The sequence below is a fragment of the Trichomonas vaginalis genome, chromosome IV, assembly GCF_026262505.1.
Source record: "Trichomonas vaginalis G3 chromosome IV, whole genome shotgun sequence".
Classification (NCBI taxonomy): domain Eukaryota; phylum Parabasalia; order Trichomonadida; family Trichomonadidae; genus Trichomonas; species Trichomonas vaginalis.
Genome location: NC_067206.1, coordinates 17,059,969 through 17,085,412, shown reverse-complemented (window position 1 = coordinate 17,085,412; position 25,444 = coordinate 17,059,969). Strand labels below are relative to the sequence as shown.

The following is a 25,444-nucleotide window of genomic DNA, read 5'->3' as shown; positions in this document are numbered from 1 at the left end:
AACTATTTCTATCTTTATAAACAGTCAATGAAAAGTCAACTGGTCTCGGATGTATTTGAAAGAACATGTTATGCTCAGGAAGGAAGAATAAATGTTTAAATGTATGTTTGTTATACTGTGGAATTCGAATGAGTTGCTTTTGTTCTGTCATTTACATCCAAATAAAAATTTTCAGTAAAATAAAAAATAAACTTAAAAATTAATGATATCACCACCCTCACACGTATGAAAACATAGCACAAAAATAAATTTAGGTGAAGTGGTGAAATCTCACCCCTTTTTTCACCCGGTTTTTCACCCTGTTGAATTCATTGCTTTATAACTCTCTTCCTTTCTCCAACTCTTCTATCTTCTTCTTAAGTTCAACAATGTTGTCCTCATGAAGTTTAATCTTTCTCAAAATTCCTTCTTTATCTAATGGTTGCTTTATCTTTCTAAACTGAACTCTACCATCCTTCATAGTATGAATGTAAAAACCTTCTGGAATAGTTCCTGATTTAATGTATTCTACCAAAAACTTTTGTTTCATTGCTTCAGTGACTTTATTTGTCATTTCAATCAAAAAAAAATTTAATATTAAATAAAAATAACGTTATTTTTTCAGTAAGGAAACGCAGGAGTTTTACGATTTATTTGAGGAGTAGGTTCTGGTTTAAATGTTGGAGTCGGTTTAGGAGTTGACTTTTGAACAGGAGTTTGTACTTCCATAGGTTCAGGAGTCATTGAAGGTTTTGCTTGTGAAGGCGTTGGTTTTGGCGAAGGTGTCGGAGTTTGTTTAACTTCAGCTACTTCAGTATTATTTACAACATTTGCTTTATTTCTTTTCAACATCATAACTGCTCCTGCTGTAGCTAGCAAACCTAGTGGGAGACCATATCTTATATAAGGACTTGACCAAATGCTATTTTTGACAGGAGCTGGTGGAACACCTAACCTTGGTGAGACTGCTCTTTGCCATTGTGCAGCTCGTAAGAAATATTCAATAGGTGCTCCATAATCGTTTGGTAAAGTTTGTTTCATAGATGGTGAAGGTTCACGAGAGCTTGATGAAGAACTCATTTATAAGCTTTAAAAATAAACGTTCATCCTTTATTCCTCACTGTCGTCCGTAGCTAAGTTATAGTCATCTAATCTTATTATTGGGATTCCATTAGCACGCACCTGAATGGCAAAGCAACAATCCCTCATAAATCCAATAAGTGGCTTTGGTACATTTTCAGTTGCTAGTTCAATAGGTCCTTTAACAGACAATTTGTATGTTATTGGAGCAGTAGATGTTTGACCTTGCTGGAAGCAAAAGTCCACTTCTGTTGGAAAACCACATAAGAAATGTGTGTTGTCATAGCTATCCCATTTATGTTCCACACTACCATCATCCACCAATGACCTCATAACATCTTCATTAAATCCTATCATATCATTGTTTGTATTGCAAGCGTTCGAAACCATTTCATAAAATACAGGTCCATATGATTTTTCAGGTTCTGCAGGCATATTTCCATAAGCTCCCATGGAAAGCTGAAGATATTTAAACTTAGGGTTCTCAAAATTAACATAATAGTTGTCTTTCTTTCTAAATAGTGCCCAAATACTTTTAACATTAATAGGCGTATAAGCTGCTGTAAATGTTGCACTTGAACTATCTGTATTCTTTGAGAATGAACCGTCCATAGGAATCCAATCCATAACTTTAACAGGAAAACATAAAGCCTCGTTTGTATAATGTTCTACAAGTTCTGTATAAATGTTAGGGTCTAAAGAGAATGACTTTGGATGAATGAAACATTCATTAAAATCTATCTTTGTTCGAAATAGTTGCTGGGTTACAGTTGTAATAGTAACTGTTCCACTAGCTTCTACTGCCTTCGTTATCATAGTGAATGGTTCATTCCATGGAACAAATTTATTTGTCGGTGGATTTGAATCTGAAGCAAATTCAACTTTAAGAGTTGGATTGAAAGCAATGATATCATTTACAGATATAGATGTGCATTGTAAGGCGTCGCTACTGAACTTTACTTTAAGCTGAATGTTTCCTGCAAAAGCTGGAATAAATCGAATAGCTTCTAATGGAAGGAATCTTCTAACAGGAATTCTTAAACGAAGCTTAAAATCAAATGATTTTCCTGCTGTAATTGGACCACTAACAATTTGTCCTGTTCTGCATGTTCCCGAATGACTCCATACATCTTCATGTCGAGTCTTTGAGAAAACATCTACTTTCTTTATTTGTTCGGTAGTTTGTGAGTTTGAAGTTATATATGCTTCTTCTCTTGCGTTGTCTTGAGAATATACGATACGACCATTTGCAAGGATTTGATATCCAGCAACTGCATAGAAAGCGTCATCGAAACCAATCCAAAATCCTGGTGGGTTTGTTTTATTGGAACCTGAACCAATTTCTTTATCTACAATAAATTGACCTTCCATTTTATACGTAATGAATGTATTGTAAAGGTCCAACATATTTTCACCAGGAGGTGAGAGATTGAATGTTACCCATGTGTTATCTTTAGCAGTTCCAGGTTGTGATGGAATCTTTGCGTCAGAATATTTTCTATTAGTGTCACCAATTTGAACTGCATTGTCTATGATATCGAAATATGAGCGAATCTGATGAATATGCTCTGCTGGAGTAAATTCGTTTAGCTGTTCGTTCTGCATGTATTTACTTCAGATAAAAATATCTATTTACTTCATTATTCTCACTCTTCTTCTTGGCATTCGTGGTGGAAGTTGTTTCTTGACATTTTCAATGAACTGTACATTCTCTTTTGTCTCAACTTCTTTCACTGGCGGGTCAGGATTCTTTGACTCGGTTTGTTTTTCAATGAAATTCACGAACTTTGCAATAAGCTTTTGGTTCGTTATTGAAAGTACATCTGGCTTCTTTTCTTCTGGTTCTATTGGTGGCTCAGTTTGAACAGAAGGTTTTATATGGGCTTCGTGGACTTCACCCTTACCATACACCTTAATGTTGTTGCTTTCTGCATTCGCTAATGGAACCTTTCTTTTTCTTACGTATATTTTACCATCTTTACTCTGACTTACGTAATAGAAAGGATGTTGTATTCCTCTTGCGTCATTTAATATAATAGACTCTCGCTCTGATTTTGACAAGCTCATTTTACATCGGTTAAAGTTTTAATTTTGTTTTTTATCTGCAGTCAAATGACTCAGACAAGCCCTACGGACAAGACCCAGGGGTCATAGATGTTGAAGCATTGAAGAAAGAAATTCGTGAGCAAATTTTATCCGAACTGAAGGAACAAAAACAAGAACAAAAGCCAGAGAGACCAAAGAGAAAACTTAGTGAAAAACAACTTGCTGCATTAGCTGCTGGAAGACAAAAGAACCCACGTTTGCTGGCGAAGAAAGCTAGAGAAGAAGCTGAAGCAAAAGCTAAAGAAGCTGAAGCAAAGAAAGAGTAAATGGTTTATTTTTATCCGAATTAAATGTATAGACAAATACCTTTATCTGTTGCGTTCAGTAGTGAAAACCCTGACGTCAAAATAAAGGGGAACAGAGTAACGTTTAAGTTTCCAACAGACTGGATTGTGAACATAAATGAAGAGAAGTACATTGGCATAACATCTATGTATATAACACGTGCTTTCAGAAAGGTTGACTTTATACTTCAAGTCGAGATAGAAAATGACGAACAGTCTTTAAGCGCCCAAAACATTCACATATACAAATACTTCAATGACAGTACGACGTTAGAAGACTGTATAATTACATTTTACGAAAATTTTCAAAAGAAGTTTAACATTGAAGTACAAACTTTACAGCCTTTACGTGATTTTCTTGCAGAATTGAAAGAAGAAGGAATTGTAGAAAGATTAATAGCTTTTCATTACGAGTTTGTACCAAATGAAGATGGAACACATGACTGTCAATTCATTGTATTCTCACCATTCAATGAAGTCGCTAAAAAGAAAGAAAATCCATTACGTATAAGATTTCAAATCTCTGAACCAAGTGATGATTTCAAGAATGTTTTCAATTATGATGCAATGCTTCCGAGGAAAAATGATTTTCCGAAATTAGATTTCCAGGCATTTGGGATAGAAAGCAAGCTATATTATATTCAAACTTAAGTAAGGGAGTTGAAAATGAGTTCATTGGTCATACAAGAACTACACCACTGCCAAATCCTAAATACTATAAATTAACTGGCTTCAATCGTGAGTTTTGGATAGACATGTTCTCCACTCATGACCATAACTGCCCAGTGTTCTTACCTCCAGACCATAAGGACTGTCTCTACATTGAAGCACAACTCTTAAACTCTACCATCGCAGTATTGTAAATGACCACATGGGCTTCGCCCTTGCCGCTAGCGGCTTATTTTTATCATGAATGACCTCATTGCTGACAAAAATAAATGACCTCAGAACTTCAACTTACGAATAAAGCTTGTTTTAGTCGTTATTGAGAAGTTAAACTTCTCTTCAAAGCAAGGACTAGAAGACTTACATAAGTCAAATCCAATCTCTTGACCGTCATAAAGTGCTTTATATAACTTCATAACACTGAACTCAGAGTCTTTGTCAAATTTTCCTTGCGGAACCATTAAACCTTTATCTTCATCATAGAAACACTGAACAGAGTCAGGAAACATTTCATTAGCGGTTAAAGCAATAACATCTTGCTTCACGCCTTTCATTCTGCAGTGGAATGCAACTTCATTTAAATCATTCGTGAGTAAGTCTATGTAAGTCTTCTTTCCACAAAATATTGACTTGTATGCTAAACTTTGTTTATCTTTTGTGATTTCTGCAAAGTCGCTATGAAATTGACCAAGGTTTTTACCAATGAGAACTCTTCCATAACGTTTCTCAAACTCTTCAGCTAAACGAGGGATATCTTCATTGTAGAGATGCATACTGTCCGTATCGCTATAAAAGATGTCCATTCCTAAGTCCTCAGCAGTACAGAATACTTCACACATTATTCTCTTCGACATAGACAGAATGTTAACACCAAGTGGACAGAAGTTAAAGTGTCTGCAAATGCTTTTCGTTAGCTTGAAAATAGTTTTATCTGAACCATCCAAACCTTCGAACTTCACTATATGGTTGTAGTTTCTGATGACATATCTTATAGCATCTTTGTCATTTACTATGGTTATTTTTGACTCAATAGGAGATAGAATAGTTTTGCCATAAATACTGTTCAGAATGAGCTTTATATTTTCTTGCAAAGGATTTCCTTCTTTCTTATACTTTAACCTTAACTCAAACAACTTCTTTACTTCATCTCTTATTCTAATATCTCTGTTTCCATCGTAATAGTATCCTTGCAACACTTCATATTTGACACCTTGATATTTTATGAGGTCTTGTAATGTTATATGGTCAACATACATTAAACAGCAAGTGTTTGAACTTCTGGGAACGTTAAGTTCTGGATTTAGTTCAGGGTCACAAACTATTAAAGGAAAGTGTCTATGTATTCCAATCTCTGTTATCTTAATGAGAACAAAGAAGCCAGACATAAACTTTTCACCAATGGGTTCCTTTTGGTCGTCATCGAATAAATGTCTCATGAGATACTCTGTGCTTAACATTTCTTTCTTCAATACTTTCGGTATACCTTCTAAAGTATAAAGTCTTGCTATAGCTGATGGATATAATGAAACAGCGTCGAAATCAGCAATGAGTTTCTCTTTACTCTTTTGTTTCATGTTATCTGACAGCATACATCTTCCACCTTGAAATACAGCGTGAAATAAATTCTCTTGGTTTATTTGAGAGGTCATATAAATTTCCATTCGGGAAGTACACTCTGTTCTCAAACAATTTGTTAGCAATAGAACAAATACTAACGTAGTCATAAACGTTTAAATCAAAATTCTTTCAATATGTCATTGCGGAACTTAAAAAACCTTCTCTTAAAATTCTTACATCTTGTTTGCAATAAAATGTGCTATACTTTTCTAAGTCGAAGTGGTTCTCATCTATTCTGCAACCTTTGATGGAATCTATGTTTTTCATGAATGTATCTGCATCCCGGATAAACTTACATGCTTCAGAAATGACACCAGTTCTGTTGTCATTTGCTAACAAAGTACTGCTGTAGTAGTTGTAAGGAAATACTTCTTTCGGTCCTGTTTGTAAGTTAAACATAGCAGGAAATAGTTTAAGCTTCTTATTTATAACAGTGTAAGGGTCTTTTATAATAATTGCCCTTCCTTTATATAAGCCAGTTATTTGCATTGTTCGTGAACCTTTAATGATGGGAGTTCCTTTCACTTCTGTCATGTGTCTTAAGATGAAGTTTATATCATAACTGAGGTTATGGAAATATATTAAACTCTTGTCAGGAAGTCGTTCCAAAAATTCTGTTGCACAGTTCTGACCCCAAATGCTTTCACTCACTGAACCATCTTCACTGTCGTAACAAATGTTAAAAGCTTTATGAAAGCCATCGGTACTGCACTCAAAGTCAGCAAAGAAAACGTGCTCAGGAATGAACTTGCACTTATTTTTATTTACTTCTTTTGACTCGGCTTTCTTCTTCAGTTGTACACAATACTTTGGAGCATATGTCAAATCTTTAAATGGTGCAAGGTTCTGTTTATATAAGTCAGTCGTATATGTGAAAAGTTCTCCATAAGAAATAGGTTCGAAATATTTGCACTCCCACAATGTTTTCATAACATCCCATAACGGTGTTGTTCTATCATAACGAACTACATATTTATCTTCTCTCTTTGTATAAATCTTCATCTGTTTCTCAATGTTCATTCCACCACAAGCTTTGAGAATTTCTATATAGTTGCGAATGAAATATGTTGTCATTGGTAATCTTTCATTTAGCATGTAGTGGTCTTCAACAAGAAGTAAGTCAATAGTTCTAACAGTTTCACATTCTTTTGGTATGTATCTCTTTATTTCATTATGTCTTGAGTCATTGAAATAACCAATGGTAACATTAAATGCTATACCTGTTGCGTCAGAAATTTCTTGTACTTTACTTTGAGGAAAGTCTCTAACACGAATGACTTCTCTCATGTGGTCAATAGTCTCTCCATCTACTCCAGCCTGAATGCAAGCATAAACGAAACAATTGTCTTCTGTCATAAGTGCTGCAGTTCTTTTGTTCAATTCATTGAAGATTTGGTAGCGCTCAAGATTTATAGGTAATGTGCAAAGATACTTCCAGAACTGACCGCTTCTCTTCTTATAAAACTTCTTTTCACCATTATCTTTCCAAAAGCTTTCTATAAGTGCTGGGTTTCCTGTTTGCTTAAGAGCTTCCAAAATGGCTTTCTGGTCATTTGTCAGTGTGCTTTCATCTCTATATGGTCTCTTTTTTGGTTTGCCTTTCTTTACATCTGACATCGTTAAGCCTTCATATTCTGTTAAATCATACATCTTTATTTCGGTAAGATTCTTTATGTTTGTCAAGAAGAAGTCATAGTGCATTTCAACAATACCTGCAGCATTTGCTTCTATCTCTGATATAAAGTTCTCCTTCAAGAGCTGATGTAGTAATGTTCCAATATTATTGAGGTTTAACGTAGAACATTCATACTTTCCACCAAGTTTATAACATACCATCCATCTCTGTTGTGAGTTTATTTTAATTTTCTCTAAGAGTCTCATGAAAACCTTACCGAAATGTTTGTGTAAGTAGTCTCTGTTTGGTTCATCTAAAGCTTCGATGTTAAAGTCAATGAGTCTATTGCCTGACTTCACTTTTCTCTTCCTATTCTCTTCATCTTTCTTTAACCATCTCTCACCTTCTTTTGGTTTGTCGTCAATGGAACGAATGACATCGTTAGCTTTGCGAACTTGTTCTATAGCGCTCTTAAACATCTCTCTTCTCTGTTGTTTCAGTGTGTCGTCTCTTCTTCTTGTTTCACCAACGTTCGCATTTGTTATGTCAAACATTTCTCTTCTTACTTCATGAGGTACTGAACGTCTATGATATAAGTCAATAGCAACGTCATTTAAAGGAAATGCTCTTGCATGGACTTCGTCCTCGCCGCGTTGCGGCTTTATGAACTCATGAATTCTATCGTAACTTATTGTACCATTATAGTCATTGAGGATGTCAGCGAGTGCTTTTTTGTTTGTCGCGTAATGTTTTGCAACATCTATATTAGCTTCTGTAAGAAGTTGTTTTATTTCCGAGTGTTCTAACTTAGACAACTTCCGATACATCTTTAGTAGGAAATAAAAAAAATATTTTTTGAAAAAATTAGATTAGATTTTTTTAAGTTATTTTTCAAAATAATTTAATATAGGGTGTCCAAAGGTGTGTTTAGCACAAACCTGAATACTGCGAATAGAAATAAACAAGTTACATATATATAAAGTTTATTTAAATATAATCACCATTGGATTCAATCACGCGTTCGCAGCGATCGATCCAGGCTTGAAAGACACGCTTTAAATCATCATGAGAAAATTGCTCAAATTGCTCTCTTACAAAATTTTCAAGATCATCTGGACTCGCGAATTCGCGTCCTTCAGCTCTCTTTTTTAGCGTGCCGAATAAATAAAAGTCAGAGAGTGCAATATCAGGTGAATAAATTGGGTTTGGAACAACTTTGACATTGTTTTCCACCAAGTAATTCATTACCTTATGACTTTTGTGAACTCTTGAATTATCAAAATGAATTGCAAACTTTTGTTTTTGTTGTTTGGATTCTCAAACTCATCAGAATTGATAATTTGAGTAAGAACATTGTCAATTAGATACTGAGCATTCATCGTATTAGGTTTTTAAAGAATATCAATTGCGATGATGCCATTCACGCCCCAAAAAACCGACAACATCATCATTGGTGTGTCAATTTTTTCTTCGGAATGTTTGCGGATTTTTCATCCTTCGGGATCCACATGATTTTGGCTTCTGTTGCATATTGAAACCAAGGACTCGTCCCCTGTTACTAAAAAGCGAAACTTCTTGGATTGATACGCACGCAATATAGAGAGGAGCTCTTTCGAAGATTGGACTCTAGATTTTTTTTGAACTGAATTAAGGTTGTGCGGAACCCAACGTGTATACGCTAGTTTGTAGTTCAAATAATTGTGCAGATAATAACTGACTGTTGTACGTGTATCTTTGTCATCTCCTCTATCCTTCTGAGTGATGCTCTTGGGTCTTCATCTAGCGCTTGAAGAATTGCTTTGATTTTTCTTTGATCCGGCGATTTTTGTCAATTTTTATGATGGGCGCCTTTTTGTTCATGAAGTGATACATCCTAACATGATACGTTACAGTGGAATAGCTAGGAGCATCCATACCGAAGCATTTTACCAATGTCTCGTAGATTTTTTTACAGTCTTTGCATTTTTTTGCAAGAGCGAGGATGTTTTCTTTATGATTCATTAAAAAAATGAAAAAAATCCCGCCAAAATTTTCCGCGAAACCGCCTCTTGTCTCAAAATTCATTTTATATCCCGGCATGGCGCCAAAATACAACATACTCATCATATACATATATTCATATTTTTTATTATATATTTATAATCAGCATATATCTCCTTTAATAGTCTCATATAGAGCGCTGTGCTAAACGCACCTTTGGACACCCTATATTTCAACATCGGCTCTGGAACAACGATATCTCGCTACTGCCATCAAGAATGAGTTCAATAATGCTTCAAATGTTAATGTTATCTTTAACAAGAAGTTTGTGAAAGAATCTAAGTTTGGTCAGTATGTCAGACCATTAGCTATCGTCATTGACCGCAAACGTTATACTTCACAAGAGTTAGCAGTAGTTTTGAAACAAAAGAGTTTCTTCGTGAATGTCAAAGATACTCATTATATTGTTATAAAGAACTCTAATATTGACTTCTTCAGTATTGCTTTAAATCTTTCTGAACAGAAAGAATATAAGAAGGGTGAAACATCTGTGAAATATTATCCTTCATCTCTGAAGACAATAACGAACAAAGATGTTATACAGAAATTCTTACCAAAGGTTGAAGAAGCTTCTATTGACATTGACGAAGGAAGTGAAATGGTTGAAGAAATAGACCCTGAAGCTATTTAAGCAAAAATATATTTTTGGTTAGTCTTCATATCGATATTTTACAACAATTCCCCAATGTATAAACTTTTCATACGCTTTTTCATAAGCTTTATATACCTTCAGAAATTTTGCATAATCTTTAGAAGCATTTAGATATTGTTTAAATGCTTTGTATGTCTTCAGAAATTTTGCATAATCTTTTACATGTTGTTCGTTCTCTTCTTCTGTCATGAGTTCCGAATATTCTAAATTCATGTTCTTTCATATGAGATAAAATTTTATAAAAAAATAAAATTAGCTTAGATTTTTTTATTCTTCCTCTTTGAAGTTATCGAAATATTCTGTTATTTTTTCCTTCAGTAATGTTAAGTCTTCTTTGAATGTAAGTATTGTGCAACCTTTGATGTCATAGTGTGTTTGAGGAAGAGTATTTTTGACAATTTCCTTTATTTGCTCATTCGGTGTCATTGAAATCGGTAAGTTTTCACGATAGAACCAGTTTCTGTCAGATTTATATATTTTAGCTAAGTCATAAAAGCTCTTGTTGTTTCTTCTGACTAAATGCAACATAACCATATCTTTATCTTCTTCTTTCTCCAACTCTTTAGTATATATCATATACTTATAACTCTTTTCCTTTCCTTTTGGTACTGAACGTGGTATTCTTTTCTGAATGCTTTTGTCTTTTGCTTCAATGACTTCATCTTTTGCTTGAAGTTTCTTTTCCATCTCTCCACGTTCTGCTTTATATAGTTCATCTAACATCATGAAAATATAACAAGCATAACGAGGTGAAGCCCACATTGCTACAGCGTTTACTAAAAGTCTATGAACATAATATCCTTTCAAACCAGGAGCCAAATTCTTGCGATTTTCGTACGGAATCTCTTCTCTCGGTTTTCCGAGGGAAGCAATCATATGAGGAAATTCTTCTAAAAGTTCTTTTGTTGTTGGTTTTCAAAACCAATGATATGCTTGCTTTGTAGAACGAAGAGCATTCATTATACTTTGCATTTGGTACATGTCATCTTTGACTGAACGAATGAGACGTAACTGTTTGTTATATTGTATGTACTCGTATTCTTCATTTATAGCTTCATGGACTATAACTGTTGTTGTGTTCTCTAATGTTGTCATTACTGTCTTTACATACAAAATAAAAAAAATAAATAAAAATAAAACTAACTTTATTTTCTGACTTTCACAAAAGACCAAAAATAAACGCTTTACATGTATTTTTCAGCAACTTCGTCAAATAATTTTATAGCTTTATCTATCTCATCTACTTCAAACGTTTCTTTACCTTTCGTGGGAGCACCATACATTTTCTCAAAAACTTCAAGCAGTTCTGTTTCAGCAGCTCTCATATCATTAACAAACACAACCTTGACTCTATTGACTGTACTGTCATATCTTTGAGTTATATTATATGTCCTTCCTATCTTATATCTTTTTGTGTTGAAGTCCTTCGGTTTCTGAACGATGTAAAGTAAGCCTTCACTGCAACGTTCCGTATCGAATGAACCATATGTTATGAAGTTATATCCAACAACTGGGTCTAACCATAACAAAACTATTGGTATAAGACTTTTGTCTATAAGATATGCTCTTGTTCCATGAAATGCTACTGATATCATAAGCTCAGGATTTCTTGTCAAAATTTTCTGAGTTGAAGCATTTCTAACCCAGTCGTTTGTTTTCTTTCCAGATGGAGATATAATGTCTGACAAAGAATATTTATTGTATTTCTTTGAGTATCTTACGTTTAAATCACCTATTCTAACCACTTTGGTGTCATTGTCTATCTTTCTAACTGTTTCAAACTCAATGTTTGACATTACTGTCTTTACATACAAAATAACTAATGAAATTCATTTATTTTTGTGCTGAATTCAATAAAAATAATGTTGAGGTGAAGAGGTGAGATCTCACCCGTTTTTTCACCTGTTTTTTCACCTAATTTTTCACAAGCGTTTTACATGAATTGTACGATGTATATTTGAAATCCTAAACAATTTCGTAGCTTCTATTTCTTCTTTTAGTACATCAAAAGTTTTAACAATGCCGAAAGTTTCTTTATACTTCTTCTTGACGTCAGACAGAAGGAAATCTTCTGCTGTTGGATAGTTTTTATTAAGAAATGTCAACATATCCATTTTATCTTCTGCTGGCTTTTCTGCTTCTTTCTTTAAGTCTACATAGTCGTTTCGCATTCTTTCTATCTCTTTGACTGAGTAGTTATATTTTCTTATTGCTGCTTTACATTTTGAACATTGCGGCATCGTTTTTGCGTTATACATTGAAACATTACCAGCTAAAATAACTAAAGCGTCAATTGCTCTCTTCATCTCAAACATAGCGGGTCTTATTTGTTCAGTCCATACTTTACCTCTTCTATCTTTATCTCTTATCTGCCATACACATTTTGCAACTAATGAAACAAAGTTATTGTATGTCTTAAATTCTTCGGATTTGTAAAGGTCAGAAATATTTTTATAAACCATGTCGCAATCTTTGTCCATAACTTTATGGTTGCAATGAAAACCAAGGAATTCATAATTTACTTTACGTATGAATTTCTTAATTTCTACTGAGTCAGTTGCTTTGACTTCAATTTCGTCGAATTCAGGAATAGTTAGTTTTTGCTGCTGAATTTCAGGTAGTTTAGGCAAATGGTCGATGAGGTCCTCCATTTCATAAAGATACTGTTCATTTGTTTCATCTTTCGCACTACAGTCTAAATTACTTGTTAAAAGTTCTTGCTTTATCTTCTGGATTTCTGTTTCGAAAGTAAATGAAGAAGGAATGAAGCTTTTCATTTCTACTAACATTGACGTAGGATTCATGACTAACGAGTTTGGTGCTGTAGTTGTGGACAGAGTCCCGCCGTTCGTGGCTTGAATTGTTGTTGTGCCGATTGTTGAAATCATATCTTTTATACAAAATAAAAAAATAAATAAAAATAAAACTAACTTTATTTTTTCTATCTTAAGGAAATTCATGAAAATTCATGTAAAACGCTTGTGAAAAATTAGGTGAAAAAACGGGTGAGATCTCACCTCTTCACCTAAAATATATTTTTGGTGTAAATTTATGACAAAAATAAATGGTACCATTAATGATATCATGACTGTTCTCATTCATGTCTGATTTACATCTAATGAAAAAGTTTAGAAGAATTTTCTTATTCTTTCTGGCTTATTTTTGTCTTTTCCAGTACTCCCGCTCTAATGGTCCCAGATGTGTTGACTTTGACTCTCTCAAGTTCTTAGATGGTATAACATCTTCAACGCCTCCTTCATATCTTACTTTATAAGTGTCATCGTTTATGTTGTAGCCAAGTATTTCAATAACCACTCTTCGCTTTGCTTCGTCAATGGTTTCAGCAAGTTTGCCATTACTACTTTCAACTAATTTGTGACGAGGGTAAAACGCAATAGAGTCGTCAGCAGCTTTTATAATATCCATTACCTTGCGTAGAGTCTACGATATAATAGTTTCTACTTAACCTTAAACGTTTCTTTGTCAACGGTTTGTCGTCAAGAACTACACGAACTTTTGTACCAGGAATGAGGGTAAATTGTGTTGAATTTCTGATATTTTGTGTTTGGCTTCGTTTCTTTCTTTTGTATATACTTTTCTTCTTGTTGTTGTGTCATTGAATTTGGTGTATGTCCTGTTGTAGAATGTGTTGAGGAATTATATACTTCGAGAAAATGTTTCATTGTTTCTTCGGTAAAGTCTCGCTCTTGGTTTAAATCTCTGAGCGTTCTTATGAAGCGGTTTATGATGCCGAGTATGTTATGGTTATGGTCTTCAGTAGTGTAGTGAGTTATGTTATGCTTAATGAGAAAATCTGTGATTTCATTGCTGAGGTATGCACTGTCTTGGTCTGATGTTAAAGTACTTGGGCTATGTTCTGCTACAAACTTTTGTAAAACTCTTAACACTTCACGAGTTCCTTTATTCCTCATTGGATATGCATATGCTTTGCGAGTGTTAACATTAATGAAGATGAGGAATGGGTTATGTCCTCCTTTTCTGCTTTGAATGAGAGTGTCAAATTGGTATGCGTCAGGAGTGTTGGAGTAAATTGGTAAAAAGTAGTCGTAAGGGTTTATTTTTGTTTGATGTACAACATTTTTGTCAAAGAACCTTTTCACTTCAGCTCTGTTAGTAAATCCCCAACTCTTTGCAGCTTCATTGAACTTCTTAAATGACCTCCATGGATGTTGTTCGAATACTTCTTTCAAGCTCATTTATGTAAAGTTAAAGATTTTATTCAAGGCTCAAGCGCGTTCATTGAACGCGGTACCATGCGAATATAGTCACAAATGGTGGCATATAATCTGCACCCGAGCCTGTTGGATTTGTTGTGAAAGTGTGTGAATGATTTCCTGTGGTTCCACAGAAAATACCTGCGCTTGAATCTACTGGGTCACTTGAAATATCATATCTATTCATTCCTGTCTATCCGAACCTGCTGCAAGATTTGTATAACCTCTTTTTGTTATTGAATGTGAATGACTACCTGTTGTGTTTGTAGTTCCTGTATGAGTGTGCGGTGGAAGGTTTGCTTCTTTAATTTTCTTCGAACCTCCTGTTTGCTTTGAAGAGTTAGCACAGTATAAGAATTTATCTACAATCTGCTTCCACATACCAAAACCCAAAACTGTTTCTGGATTTGTTGAGTTCATTGACGTATAAATAGAGCCTATAGGATATAATGTTTGAAGTATTTCAGTCTTTAATGTTTGAAGCTCTGTTTTGTCAGCTTTCTTATCTAACATTGTTGGTAGTTCATATGCTTCAAAGTTTCTGGCATGATCTTCGATATTCCTGCAACTGTTATCTAAATTGTTAAGAGTATCTTTTACGCTTGTACTCGGATTCTCTAAAGGTGCACTTGAACCCAAATCATAGTTCAATATTATGTCGTCTGCTCTAACAGTAGTGAAGGATTTATGTGTATGTTCTTTGTCAGCTTTCTTATCTAACATTGCTGGTAGTTCATGTGTTTCAAAGTTTCTGACATGACCTTCGATATTCATACATTTGTTATTTAAGGAGTTTAGTGTATCTTTTACGCTTGTACTTGGATTCTTTAAAGGTGCACTTGAACCAAGGGTATAGTTCAATATTATGTCGTCTGCTCTAACAGTAGTGAAGGATTTATGTGTATGGTTCTTGTCAGCTTTACTATTTAATGTAGCTTGAAGTTCATTTATATCGGAGATGTTGTGTTTATGAGATTTCAAAACTTTGTTCATTGCTTCAAGTTCAACTTTGTCAGCTTTACTTTTAATAGCATCTTCAAACGTTATTTTTGCCTTAACTCTCAAAGTAAATCTTGGTTCAACTAATACACCGTTAACAAAGAAGTATGAAGCATAAATTTCATCGTTATAACCAAATGCTTCTGGTGCTTTACCTGTGTCATACTGTACAGTACAGTGTATGTCATAACCTTTAGCACGAATGAATTTATATCTTCTTTCATTAACATCTTCAGTGCTTATTTGTTCATCCTGTGTTAAATATCCATGGTAGTCCGTTATAATCTGTTCGTCTGAAGTTATATAATGAACATGGTTTTTATCTGCTTTTTCGGCTAATTTCTCTTCTATCTCATTTATTTCAAGTTCATGCCTACCACCACCTCCCGAAGAAGTATTTTTCTTCAGCTCTTGAAGAACGTCCACTTCGCCATCTTTGGTGTCAATAATGAGACTTTGAGTTAAAACCTTTCCTGTCTTAATGGATGTTTGTAAAACTTCTTCTTCACCGTGTTCGGGGTCATGGTCGTCATCATATCTTGTGAAATCAGAGATGTTGTCATACATTAAGCATATCTGTCTCAAAAGTTCTGCTATTTGAAACTGGAACGAAAGATATACAGAACTTTCATCATCTCCTAAAGTCAAGTCTGCTTTCTTAAGTATTTCTTGAATGTATGCAATGAGAACAGAGTACCTTGGAAAATATTCGAACAATATTTCATTAGCTGTTGGTTTTGGTGGTTCTTCTGGAGTTTCTGTTGTTTCAGTTCCTTCTGTAGGTTCTGTTGGAGTTTCTGCATCTCTTGACTTCAATGCTCTTGCTCTCAAAGACCTAAATGTTAGAGCACCAGGTTTTACAAAGGACTTTATAAATGCTTTAATAGTTCCTGGTAAGTTATTGTTAGCATTAAGTAAGTTCCTTATGCTTCCATCATGGACGTCCATAGCACTATGTAAAAAATCTATACTTTTCTTGTAGTCAGCAATAGACTGACTGTGATTTTTTAAAGATTTGTCAATACCTTTAAGCCAATCTTCATGCATGTCTGATACTGAGCCAAGAATATCATTTGCTTCCTTTAGTGTATTTTGTGCTTCTCGTAAAGTATCCAATCCCGTACGTGCATTGTTTGCTATACGTCTTACAGTATCTATTTGACTCCTTGTTTCTTGCATCCAACCAGATAAAGTTTTAATAGTATCCGAACCATTTGAAATGAAGTTCAAAGCATTTTTAACGTCATTTAAAACTTCTTCACCAAGTACCGCCCATATCTTTCCGATTTGGTATGAAGAACTCCATATGAAGCAGCTGTTAAACCAGTATTTATAAGGTTCCATATCCATGATTTAGCAGTTTTTCCATCCTTTCCATCTTCACCATCCAAACCGTTTTCGCCTTGAGGTCCTTGTATTCCTTGTGGTCCTTGAGGTCCGGTGTCACCCTTCTCTCCTTTCAGTTCATCTTTATGTTCGTTATAATATTCTAATGTCATAAGGTGTACATCATTACTGCTACCAGCAACGCCGAGAATTTGTTTCTCATTCATGACTAAATTCTTTAGGCATTTAATGTTGTCGTCAAATCGAAAGCTCTTTAACAATTCAATGAGAACATTCAGTACTTTCACTAATGAGGCATCTACTGTAGAATTTATATATTGCACCGTTCCATCATTTATGATGGGAACTTTACTTATTGTAATGAATGGGTCATACGTGTTAAAAGTATCGAAATCAATGACTTTTTTAGTTTTTCCATCGTCAATGACTAAATCATTGCTTCAATGGTTAAAGTTGAGTTTTCGTTTACTAGTTCATGTGCTCTTCTTGCTTCATTTGTTTCATACGCATATGCAGCAATAGTCATATATTTTAATGAGAATAAAATGTTGTTCTATTTGCCAAAGTACAGAAACGAATGACGGGACAGTAAAGCTACAAACAAACTTAGGTCTACAGAATGAAGCGCTTGCTTTCAGAGTTGTTGACTTCAATACTATCGCAACTTTTGTCATAACAGATGAAACAGATTTCATGGAGATTGAAATAGATGGAAAGAAGCACGAAATAAGATTTCACAATAATGTAGAATATAAGATGGAAACATTAGCTGGAGTGTTAAATGCTCTCATAAATACTACAATAAACAAGGATAACGAAGAAAACTTAATGAATGTTAAACTTATTGCAGGAGTTTTGAAGTTCAGTTATGCGAAGGAGTTTAAGATACCAAGAATGAGTCATAGAGTACAACTTCTTTTGGGTGCATACCATATGACATTTCCTTTGAAAAGTGTTGACAAAACGATTGAGATGAAATCTTTCCATACGTATGTTATGGTAATTGTTTATACATTGAGTCTAAAATAGCTAATGTCACAGGCATTTCAGGAGTTAATAGTAAAAGGTTCAGTAGAATATAAGTCTTTCTGTTATGCAGTCAATTCAATGTTCATTCCAAACGTTCCTGTCATAGCAACTCATTTAGGTAAATGGGTTCGCATTAGTCCTCATAATTTGAAAGACATGCAATTCAGACTTGTTGACTTTCAAGGAGAGCCTGTAGAACTGAAGGCACCAGCGCGAATGACTGTTGAAGTTGACTTTTTAGAAAATATTAAATGCAACGGCTTACAAGAGAACTCAGAGCTAAAAATATAAAGTATGAATGTTATGTATTAGGTCATGAACTTTGGTTGTTGCTGTTTGATGAAACAAATGAATTAGTTATGTCAGTCAAGAGAACAGAAAAATATTGTGTTAGTGAAAACTGCACCAAGTCAATAAGATTAGGTTTGCATTATGAAGATGAGTTCGATACTGTTGAAGACGTTTTGGATAGATATTACAAATTGCTAACTTGAAATTTTTTTGACTGACGGCGCAAAGCGCCAAGATGGGCTCAAAGAGCCCTCCTGACTGCTTTAATTTACTAAAACATATTTCAAACAAAGTTTATATTTCTGTTGAAAGTTTTGTATATTCATTCGAATATTTATACTTAAACTCAACTCCTGTAGTTCCTGGTGTTTCAATGATGCGGATGTTACCTATTTTCATGAATAGTGGAGTTTGACCACAGCATTCGATTTCAGGGTCGAGATAGTCAATGACACATTGTTTCCCTGTTATTCGTGAGATAACATTTTCAAGGTCCTCCTTTGTTAGAATTATTTGGTTCTTGCTTATAAGATTTGTCAAAAGCTTCTTATCGTCTTTGAGTAAGATAGTTTGGTATAACTGAAGAAGGTAATGGTCTACGTTATCTGAAGGATTTGTTTGAACATTTGTGTAAGGATTGTCGTTGGCTTCTCTTGAAAGAATTTGGTCCAGTGGTGGATACTCTAACTTAACATCTGATGTAGCGTTAGCGTTTGCACTTGAAGCTGAGTTTAAATTCACGGCGCCATGCTCCAAGACCGAAGGTCCCGACTTAAGTTCTGGTTCTTTTTCTTTCAAACACTCTGAACTATAGTTCTTTATGACAATATTGTTTGTCGTTCGTGAGTCAACATTTGATGTTGGTTCAATTGGAACATTAACGGCACCAGCTAAGATGGATTTGCTTCTCATTTCATATAGAATAAAAACCTTTTATATGTATGAAATGAACAATATACTCGACAAGGGTTTGAATGTAAAGCTAACGAATGAAAATATTGTTGAATTCACTGAGACAGGAGCTGTGTATAAAGATGTAGAACTACTGAACAAAAGAGCTAAGGGAAGAAGCAGGAACATGAACAAAGGGTGGAAGCCTATAAAAATTTATGTCAATGATGGCTCAGGAGGTTCAAACATAAAGTATGCAGAAAGTTATAGAGTTTATGCTCTCAAAGGTGAAAAGCCTTCATTTAAGAACAGCTATTCTAACGCATATCCTCAAAAGCTAACGGATGGGGAAGTGGATGATATGAATGACAGCAAAAATATTAACAGAAATGGCGACAGAGATGCATGGAATTTGTTTACCATCAGTCAATTGAAGGTTAAACTTTAAAACAATGTTGGTCGTTCCCATGGAATATTTTTGACTTTAATGGTATTAGTCATGATATGAATCTCAAGGTATGAACGAGGAGAGATGAGAGACTTATATGCTTCCCAAATTTCTTCAAAAGGTAATGTTATACCTGACTGTTTCCAAATGAGTTCAATATCATAGCGTGAGAAACCTTGAAAGATAACGAAGTCAGTTATGAGACGTTTTATGTTTAAAGCTAAAAACCTCCATGTTTGCATAAGTATTGCTACAGTTAAATGGTAATGTCTGACTTTAGTAATGATGTTAGCTAATAGTGAGTCAGGCTTTGAAACTAAACCTTTACCAGCGAAGTCGTCGCAAACTAATAAAGTGTTTGATGGATATTTTTTGAAGGGGTATTTTGAAAGTTTTGACAGAATGTAGTTTGTAAGTCGTTTCATATCGTAAACTCCTGAGTATTGACGTAAGTGGTGTTTGTCAATAATTCTTTCCATCTCCTCAGAAGTCTTTTGCATTCCTGACTGTATGAACTCTACGATGGCATAATATTTCCTCTTACGTCGAATGTAACGTTGAAGAAATTCAATGAGTTCACTGTCTGGAACTTTAACGACAGAGGCTTGAACTTTTGACATAATGTTTTCGCTGTTGAGTCCATAGAGTCTGAAGTTGCTGATATAATGATTTGGTCATAGTAAGAGTCGTTTCCTAAACGTTCTGTTATGAGTATATGACGAATGAGGTTAAATGTCTTACCTGAACCCATCTTTCCACAATAGAAATAACACCATTTGAACAGAACTCATAGTCCTTACTGAAAGGAAGAATAAGAGAAGAGTTAAGTTTGTCTGTAGTTTCATTCATGTCTTCATCTACGTCATGTATTAAATGCTTCATTTTATCTCCATTAAAAATGCAAGTCAGAAATATTCAGAACATAACACCCGAGTCTAACTGACAAGAGTATAAAGATATACTATGAACACGTTATGATGAAACCTACCAAAATTCAAGAAAGTCAGTATACTTATGAATATCCAAGACACTGGGTAGAGTATGTAGGAGGTGAGAAAGCTATTGAAATCAGACAGGTTCGAAGTATTCCAGCAGGAAGAACAATATTATTGAAGAACTTTAATGTTTTGAGGTATAATGATGAAACAAAGAAGCAAGATAGTTTCCCTGTTGCTGTGTATGTGAACTTAGATACAGGAGATGACATGAAAGTTTTTAATACAAAGCTTCAAACGGTAGTGAGAGAACAACTGACTGCGGAAGGACATCCATTACCTTCAGAAGTTACCATAGCATATAATTTTGAAAAAAACTCAATAGATTTTAAAGTCGTCTCTGCAAAGAAGTCAGGTTTTACATTTAATGAAGCAGATGTATATTCGAATGAAAACTTCAAAGCTATTGCGTGGTTAGATAATGACGATTGCTTTAAGAAAATATTTAAATACAGTGACTCAACGATGTCAATAGATGACCTTCGTGGAATGTTACCATCGACGTTTACAGTTGAAGGTTCAGCAGGATTGCTTACAAGATTGTCAATTGGTGGCATTTGGTCTCGTGAGAACATTGTTATAAATCCAGTATAAGTGAATTTGCTGAAGAATCTATATTATGTCTTTCAAACTACATGTATTCGCCGCCGAAGCATTATAGTATAACAAACTTTGTCAGTAAGTTTAACATAAGACTTGTCGAACCTTCTTCAATGAAAGATGTTGTGCTACCCAAAGACGGAAAGGATGGACTCATTATTGAGATGATTTTAATTGCATATTAAATGAGCTTGTTCTTGAAGGTCATTCATGATGAAATAACTGTTGTAGAAGATGTTAGCAATTGTTCAGACATTTTGAAGCGTATAGATGATATAAGAAAGAAGTTTATGAATGAGAACGTTTATGTTTCATTGACTTTCTCCAGTAATGAGAACTTTTATGAGATAATGTTGAAGAGAGATGATTTTAATATGGTGTAAATGGTAGCTTGGGCAGCTTTAGGCGCAATGGGAACAAAAGCATTAGCATTTGGAGCAAAAGCACTTGGAGCTTATGACGCAGTAAATAAAATGAGTGGAGGAAGGGTTTCGAAGACATTAGATGCAAATAAAGGGAAGATTGGAGGCTGGGTTGCAAAGAAGTTAAGATTAAATAAAATAGGGCTCATAAATAAAGCATCCAATTTGGTTGCGACTGAGTCAGAAAATGCTTTAGGAAAGGACGATGAGTTTGCAAAACACGCAAAAGACTTTAATGACCAGATGAAAGGTGAAACAATGCATTTAAATAGATTCGATGGAACTAAAGAAAATGTTTCTTCTCCACCAGTAGTTCTTCCGTATGGTCCTATGGAATGTATGGAAACCCTTACGAAAGACCATTTGACCCATTGACTGGTGGAAGTAACTGGTATCATTACGGCCGAAGAAGAAAGACAATCAAGTTGGAGACAGACGTGAAGAAAGCAACTAAAAAGAAACCAAGGAAGAGAGTTATAAAGCAATGAATTCAACAGGGTGAAAAACCGGGTGAAAAAAAGAGGTGAGATTTCACCACTTCACCTAAATTTATTTTTGTGCTATGTTTTCATACGTGTGAGGGTGGTGATATCATTAATTTTTAAGTTTATTTTTTATTTTACTGAAAATTTTTATTTGGATGTAAATGACAGAACAAAAGCAACTCATTCGAATTCCACAGTATAAAACATACATTTAAACATTTATTCTTCCTTCCTGAGCATAACATGTTCTTTCAAATACATCCGAGACCAGTTGACTTTTCATTGACTGTTTATAAAGATAGAAATAGTTATATCATTAAACCATACGATGACGAAGGTAAGTTATGTAAATTGTACGTTAAGAAGTTAGAGAAAGTTTATGGCTTCAAGTATGACTACAATAGGGTTAACACTGATGATGAAGATATTGAGGAAAATTTATGAGAACATTAGTGAAGTCGTTAGTGAGAACGATAGTGAGAACGTTTATTTTTTACATTAGTGAGTTCGTTAGTGAAGTGGTTAGCGGCTTTGTAAATATTTAAGGTTAAGTTAGTGTTGTCGTTTGTGTTGTAAAATATACGTTAGCGGTTTCGTAAAGTGTCAAATTCACATATAATGAGTAAGTAGGTGCGCAGTGCCTCCGTACCCATGACTTGTATACTAACTAGTATAACTTATGAAGAAATAAGTTATGAACAATATCTGGGTGAGCTTTATTCGATTCAGTATCTATTTCTTCATAAGTTTTTTTTTTCATTGATTCTTTGTTGTTTGATCTATATTTGTTCTTCACTGAAGTCTTATCCCTTTTTATCGAAAAAGGGGTGTTGTAGTAGCACTTTTTCTTACATAAACCAGAAAATGTCATGTAAAATATAACTTTACATTGTCGTCAAGAGGTTTACATCGTCATAAAATCGGCACTACAAGGCCAAAAATCCACTACAAGGCTCATGAAAGGACTTTAATGCGTTAATTCTAAATGTTATAAATTTTTATCTTTGAAAATTTTCCTAGACTGTTCTATCCGACGCTTCCATTAAAAGCAGATGATTACAAATTGAATAGATGTGAGGAATAAGAAAAGCACTTTACATTCCTGAAAAGAAACGAACGATTTCATTTTATATCTTAGCATATGAAAAATTGTTGTAAACAGAAATTCATCAAAAGTGACACCTCAGAAAAGCTAAAATATTGAATTTTTGGAACTTTTGATAGAGCACGTTTTTAAATATTAATTAAAGTAAATGTATATTTTGTAATGTTGCATGCTAAGATCAGTCATAATGTAAACCTCTCAATTTTATTGTCGTGGGAAGTATCTCAATTCCTTCAAAAAAATTGAAAAACTATTTAATTTTAAAAATATAATACTTTTAATTAGTTAATTAATTGGAGATATTTTTTAAAAATCACTTTTGATAATATAGGGTGTCCAAAGGTGCGTTTAGCACAGCGCTCTATATGAGGCTATTAAAGGAGATATATGCTGATTATAAATATATATTAAAAATATGAATATATGTATATGATGAGTATGTTGTATTTTGGCGCCATGCCGGGATATAAAATGAATTTTGAGACAAGAGGCGGTTTCGCGGGAAATTTTGGCGGGATTTTTTTCATTTTTTTAATGAATCATAATGAAAACATCCTCGCTCTTGCAAAAAAATGCAAAGACTGTAAAAAAATCTACGAGACATTGGTAAAATGCTTCGGTATGGATGCTCCTAGCTATTCCACTGTAACGTATCATGTTAGGATGTATCACTTCATGAACAAAAAGACGCCCATCATAAAAATTGACAAAAAATCGCCGGATCAAAGAAAAATCAAAGCAATTCTTCAAGCGCTAGATGAAGACCCAAGAGCATCACTCAGAAGGATAGAGGAGATGACAAAGATACCACGTACAACAGTCAGTTATTATCTGCACAATTATTTGAACTACAAACTAGCGTATACACGTTGGGTTCCGCACAACCTTAATTCAGTTCAAAAAAAATCTAGAGTCCAATCTTCGAAAGAGCTCCTCTCTATATTGCGTGCGTATCAATCCAAGAAGTTTCGCTTTTTAGTAACAGGGGACGAGTCTTGGTTTCAATATGCAACAGAAGCCAAAATCATGTGGATCCCGAAGGATGAAAATCCGCAAACATTCCCGAAGAAAAAAATTGACACACCAATGATGATGTTGTCGGTTTTTTGGGGCGTGAATGGCATCATCGCAATTGATATTCTTCAAAAACCTAATACGATGAATGCTCAGTATCTAATTGACAATGTTCTTACTCAAATTATCAATTCTGATGAGTTTGAGAAATCCAAACAACAAAAACAAAAGTTTGCAATTCATTTTGATAATTCAAGAGTTCACAAAAGTCATAAGGTAATGAATTACTTGGTGGAAAACAATGTCAAAGTTGTTCCAAACCCAATTTATTCACCTGATATTGCACTCTCTGACTTTTATATTCGGCACGCTAAAAAAGAGAGCTGAAGGACGCGAATTCGCGAGTCCAGATGATCTTGAAAATTTTGTAAGAGAGCAATTTGAGCAATTTTCTCATGATGATTTAAAGCGTGTCTTTCAAGCCTGGATCGATCGCTGCGAACGCGTGATTGAATCCAATGGTTATTATATTTAAATAAACTTTATATATATGTAACTTGTTTATTTCTATTCGCAGTATTCAGGTTTGTGCTAAACACACCTTTGGACACCCTATACTTTTGAGAACTTTAATTAAAAAAATATATTCAAAAATATCCAGGATATCAAGAGGGAATTGTTCCTTATGAGGTATATAGTTATGATGTATACCTCATAAGGAACAATTCCCTCCTTAAGGGGATAGTCCACTAAAAATTTTTAAGTTTTGACAATGAAAATAAGCTCTGTGACCATGTAAATATATATCTATGCAAAACGAGAGGTTATGCCATAATTTTTTTTAGTTATTAAATTTTCCTTTTTTTGAGAGAAGTCTCTCAATAATTTGAGAAGAATCTTTGATATAAAGAGATACACATTTGTAGAACGAAGTAAGTGTTTTCCAAACATTTTATATGTTCATCCTGTATAACAATATAAAGCTGCATAGTGCCATCTTGTGCGTTTGCTATTTTATGTACTTTTCATTGAGATAATCCCTCTTCTCGGGTGATTTTAACAGTCAACTCAATTTTAAAATAAAGATTTCATCAAAATGATTTCGAAATTCGGATATTGATTATATAAATAGCACTGTTAACATATTTTGGATGAGTAAAAAATACCTTGTTTTGTATGCATTTAGTACACCTTTATTTTTGATTAAAACTATAAAATTTTTATTCCTTATATAATAAATAGTATATGTTACATAAACATGAAATTCAATAGCATTCAATTTTGGATTTTTTAGATTTGGTAAATTTTAGAAGAAATAAAATCAGCAATCAAAATAAAGAAACTTTTTTTGTATCTTCTATGATTACCTTTTGGTACTAAATTTTGCATTAATAAGTAAATTATCTGTATTATTCTGTGAGCACAAGCCCTCAGTTATGCTGGTAGTGAATGATGAATCGTCATTTTGCGAAGAGAACGCGATTATTAAGGTAATTTTGAGAATTGTCTTGAATTATTTAAAATTAAAGTTAATTGAATAGGTA

General features: G+C 34.1%; 9 protein-coding genes and 7 pseudogenes across 16 annotated transcripts, besides 12 other annotated features; 3 read left to right on the top strand and 13 right to left on the bottom strand.

Moving 5' to 3' along the window:
• Positions 1–316: part of a terminal%2Cinverted (terminal inverted repeat of Maverick-1C transposon ID:TVAGG3_0110450) that runs on past the window's edge.
• Positions 1–22,450: part of a mobile genetic element that runs on past the window's edge.
• TVAGG3_0110610 (uncharacterized protein) lies at positions 317–553 on the bottom strand (the record flags this gene model as incomplete). The annotated part of the gene is made up of 1 exon (XM_001297850.1): positions 317–553. One exon carries the CDS (start codon positions 551–553, stop codon positions 317–319), a length of 237 nt encoding a protein of 78 aa, XP_001297851.1.
• Positions 601–1,059, bottom strand: TVAGG3_0110600 (repellent protein 1 family; the record flags this gene model as incomplete). Its single annotated transcript, XM_001297849.1, has 1 exon — positions 601–1,059. The coding sequence occupies one exon, from the start codon at positions 1,057–1,059 to the stop codon at positions 601–603; it is 459 nt and encodes a 152-aa protein (XP_001297850.1).
• TVAGG3_0110590 (uncharacterized protein) lies at positions 1,090–2,664 on the bottom strand (the record flags this gene model as incomplete). The annotated part of the gene is made up of 1 exon (XM_051223141.1): positions 1,090–2,664. The coding sequence occupies one exon, from the start codon at positions 2,662–2,664 to the stop codon at positions 1,090–1,092; it is 1,575 nt and encodes a 524-aa protein (XP_051108127.1).
• On the bottom strand, positions 2,692–3,126 carry TVAGG3_0110580 (uncharacterized protein; the record flags this gene model as incomplete). Its single annotated transcript, XM_051223140.1, has 1 exon — positions 2,692–3,126. One exon carries the CDS (start codon positions 3,124–3,126, stop codon positions 2,692–2,694), a length of 435 nt encoding a protein of 144 aa, XP_051108126.1.
• On the top strand, positions 3,456–4,312 carry TVAGG3_0110570 (annotated as a pseudogene). Its single transcript has one exon. A coding segment is annotated over exon 1 (857 nt).
• Positions 4,394–5,500, bottom strand: TVAGG3_0110560 (organellar and viral DNA polymerase type B; the record flags this gene model as incomplete). Its single annotated transcript, XM_051223139.1, has 1 exon — positions 4,394–5,500. The coding sequence occupies one exon, from the start codon at positions 5,498–5,500 to the stop codon at positions 4,394–4,396; it is 1,107 nt and encodes a 368-aa protein (XP_051108125.1).
• TVAGG3_0110550 lies at positions 5,749–7,346 on the bottom strand (annotated as a pseudogene). Its single transcript has one exon. A coding segment is annotated over exon 1 (1,598 nt).
• Positions 8,255–8,282: a terminal%2Cinverted (terminal inverted repeat of Mariner transposon ID:TVAGG3_0110530).
• Positions 8,255–9,555: a mobile genetic element.
• On the bottom strand, positions 8,335–9,459 carry TVAGG3_0110540 (annotated as a pseudogene). Its single transcript has one exon. A coding segment is annotated over exon 1 (1,125 nt).
• Positions 9,528–9,555: a terminal%2Cinverted (terminal inverted repeat of Mariner transposon ID:TVAGG3_0110530).
• TVAGG3_0110520 lies at positions 10,307–11,134 on the bottom strand (annotated as a pseudogene). Its single transcript has one exon. A coding segment is annotated over exon 1 (828 nt).
• On the bottom strand, positions 11,224–11,835 carry TVAGG3_0110510 (organellar and viral DNA polymerase type B; the record flags this gene model as incomplete). Its single annotated transcript, XM_051223138.1, has 1 exon — positions 11,224–11,835. One exon carries the CDS (start codon positions 11,833–11,835, stop codon positions 11,224–11,226), a length of 612 nt encoding a protein of 203 aa, XP_051108124.1.
• TVAGG3_0110500 lies at positions 11,962–14,256 on the bottom strand (annotated as a pseudogene). Its single transcript has one exon. A coding segment is annotated over exon 1 (2,295 nt).
• Positions 14,458–16,452, bottom strand: TVAGG3_0110490 (organellar and viral DNA polymerase type B; the record flags this gene model as incomplete). Its single annotated transcript, XM_051223137.1, has 1 exon — positions 14,458–16,452. One exon carries the CDS (start codon positions 16,450–16,452, stop codon positions 14,458–14,460), a length of 1,995 nt encoding a protein of 664 aa, XP_051108123.1.
• On the bottom strand, positions 16,521–18,852 carry TVAGG3_0110480 (annotated as a pseudogene). Its single transcript has one exon. A coding segment is annotated over exon 1 (2,332 nt).
• Positions 19,276–19,899, bottom strand: TVAGG3_0110470 (protein of unknown function, DUF4106 family; the record flags this gene model as incomplete). Its single annotated transcript, XM_051223136.1, has 1 exon — positions 19,276–19,899. The coding sequence occupies one exon, from the start codon at positions 19,897–19,899 to the stop codon at positions 19,276–19,278; it is 624 nt and encodes a 207-aa protein (XP_051108122.1).
• Positions 20,254–20,868, top strand: TVAGG3_0110460 (uncharacterized protein; the record flags this gene model as incomplete). Its single annotated transcript, XM_051223135.1, has 1 exon — positions 20,254–20,868. One exon carries the CDS (start codon positions 20,254–20,256, stop codon positions 20,866–20,868), a length of 615 nt encoding a protein of 204 aa, XP_051108121.1.
• Positions 21,764–22,450: a terminal%2Cinverted (terminal inverted repeat of Maverick-1C transposon ID:TVAGG3_0110450).
• Positions 22,451–22,931: 481 nt separating this feature from the next.
• Positions 22,932–22,969: a mobile genetic element.
• Positions 22,932–22,969: a terminal%2Cinverted (terminal inverted repeat of Banshee-A3 transposon ID:TVAGG3_0110440).
• A 245-nt stretch (positions 22,970–23,214) lies between these two features.
• Positions 23,215–23,242: a terminal%2Cinverted (terminal inverted repeat of Mariner transposon ID:TVAGG3_0110410).
• Positions 23,215–24,515: a mobile genetic element.
• On the top strand, positions 23,310–24,435 carry TVAGG3_0110420 (annotated as a pseudogene). Its single transcript has one exon. A coding segment is annotated over exon 1 (1,126 nt).
• Positions 24,488–24,515: a terminal%2Cinverted (terminal inverted repeat of Mariner transposon ID:TVAGG3_0110410).
• A 123-nt stretch (positions 24,516–24,638) lies between these two features.
• Positions 24,639–25,444: part of a mobile genetic element that runs on past the window's edge.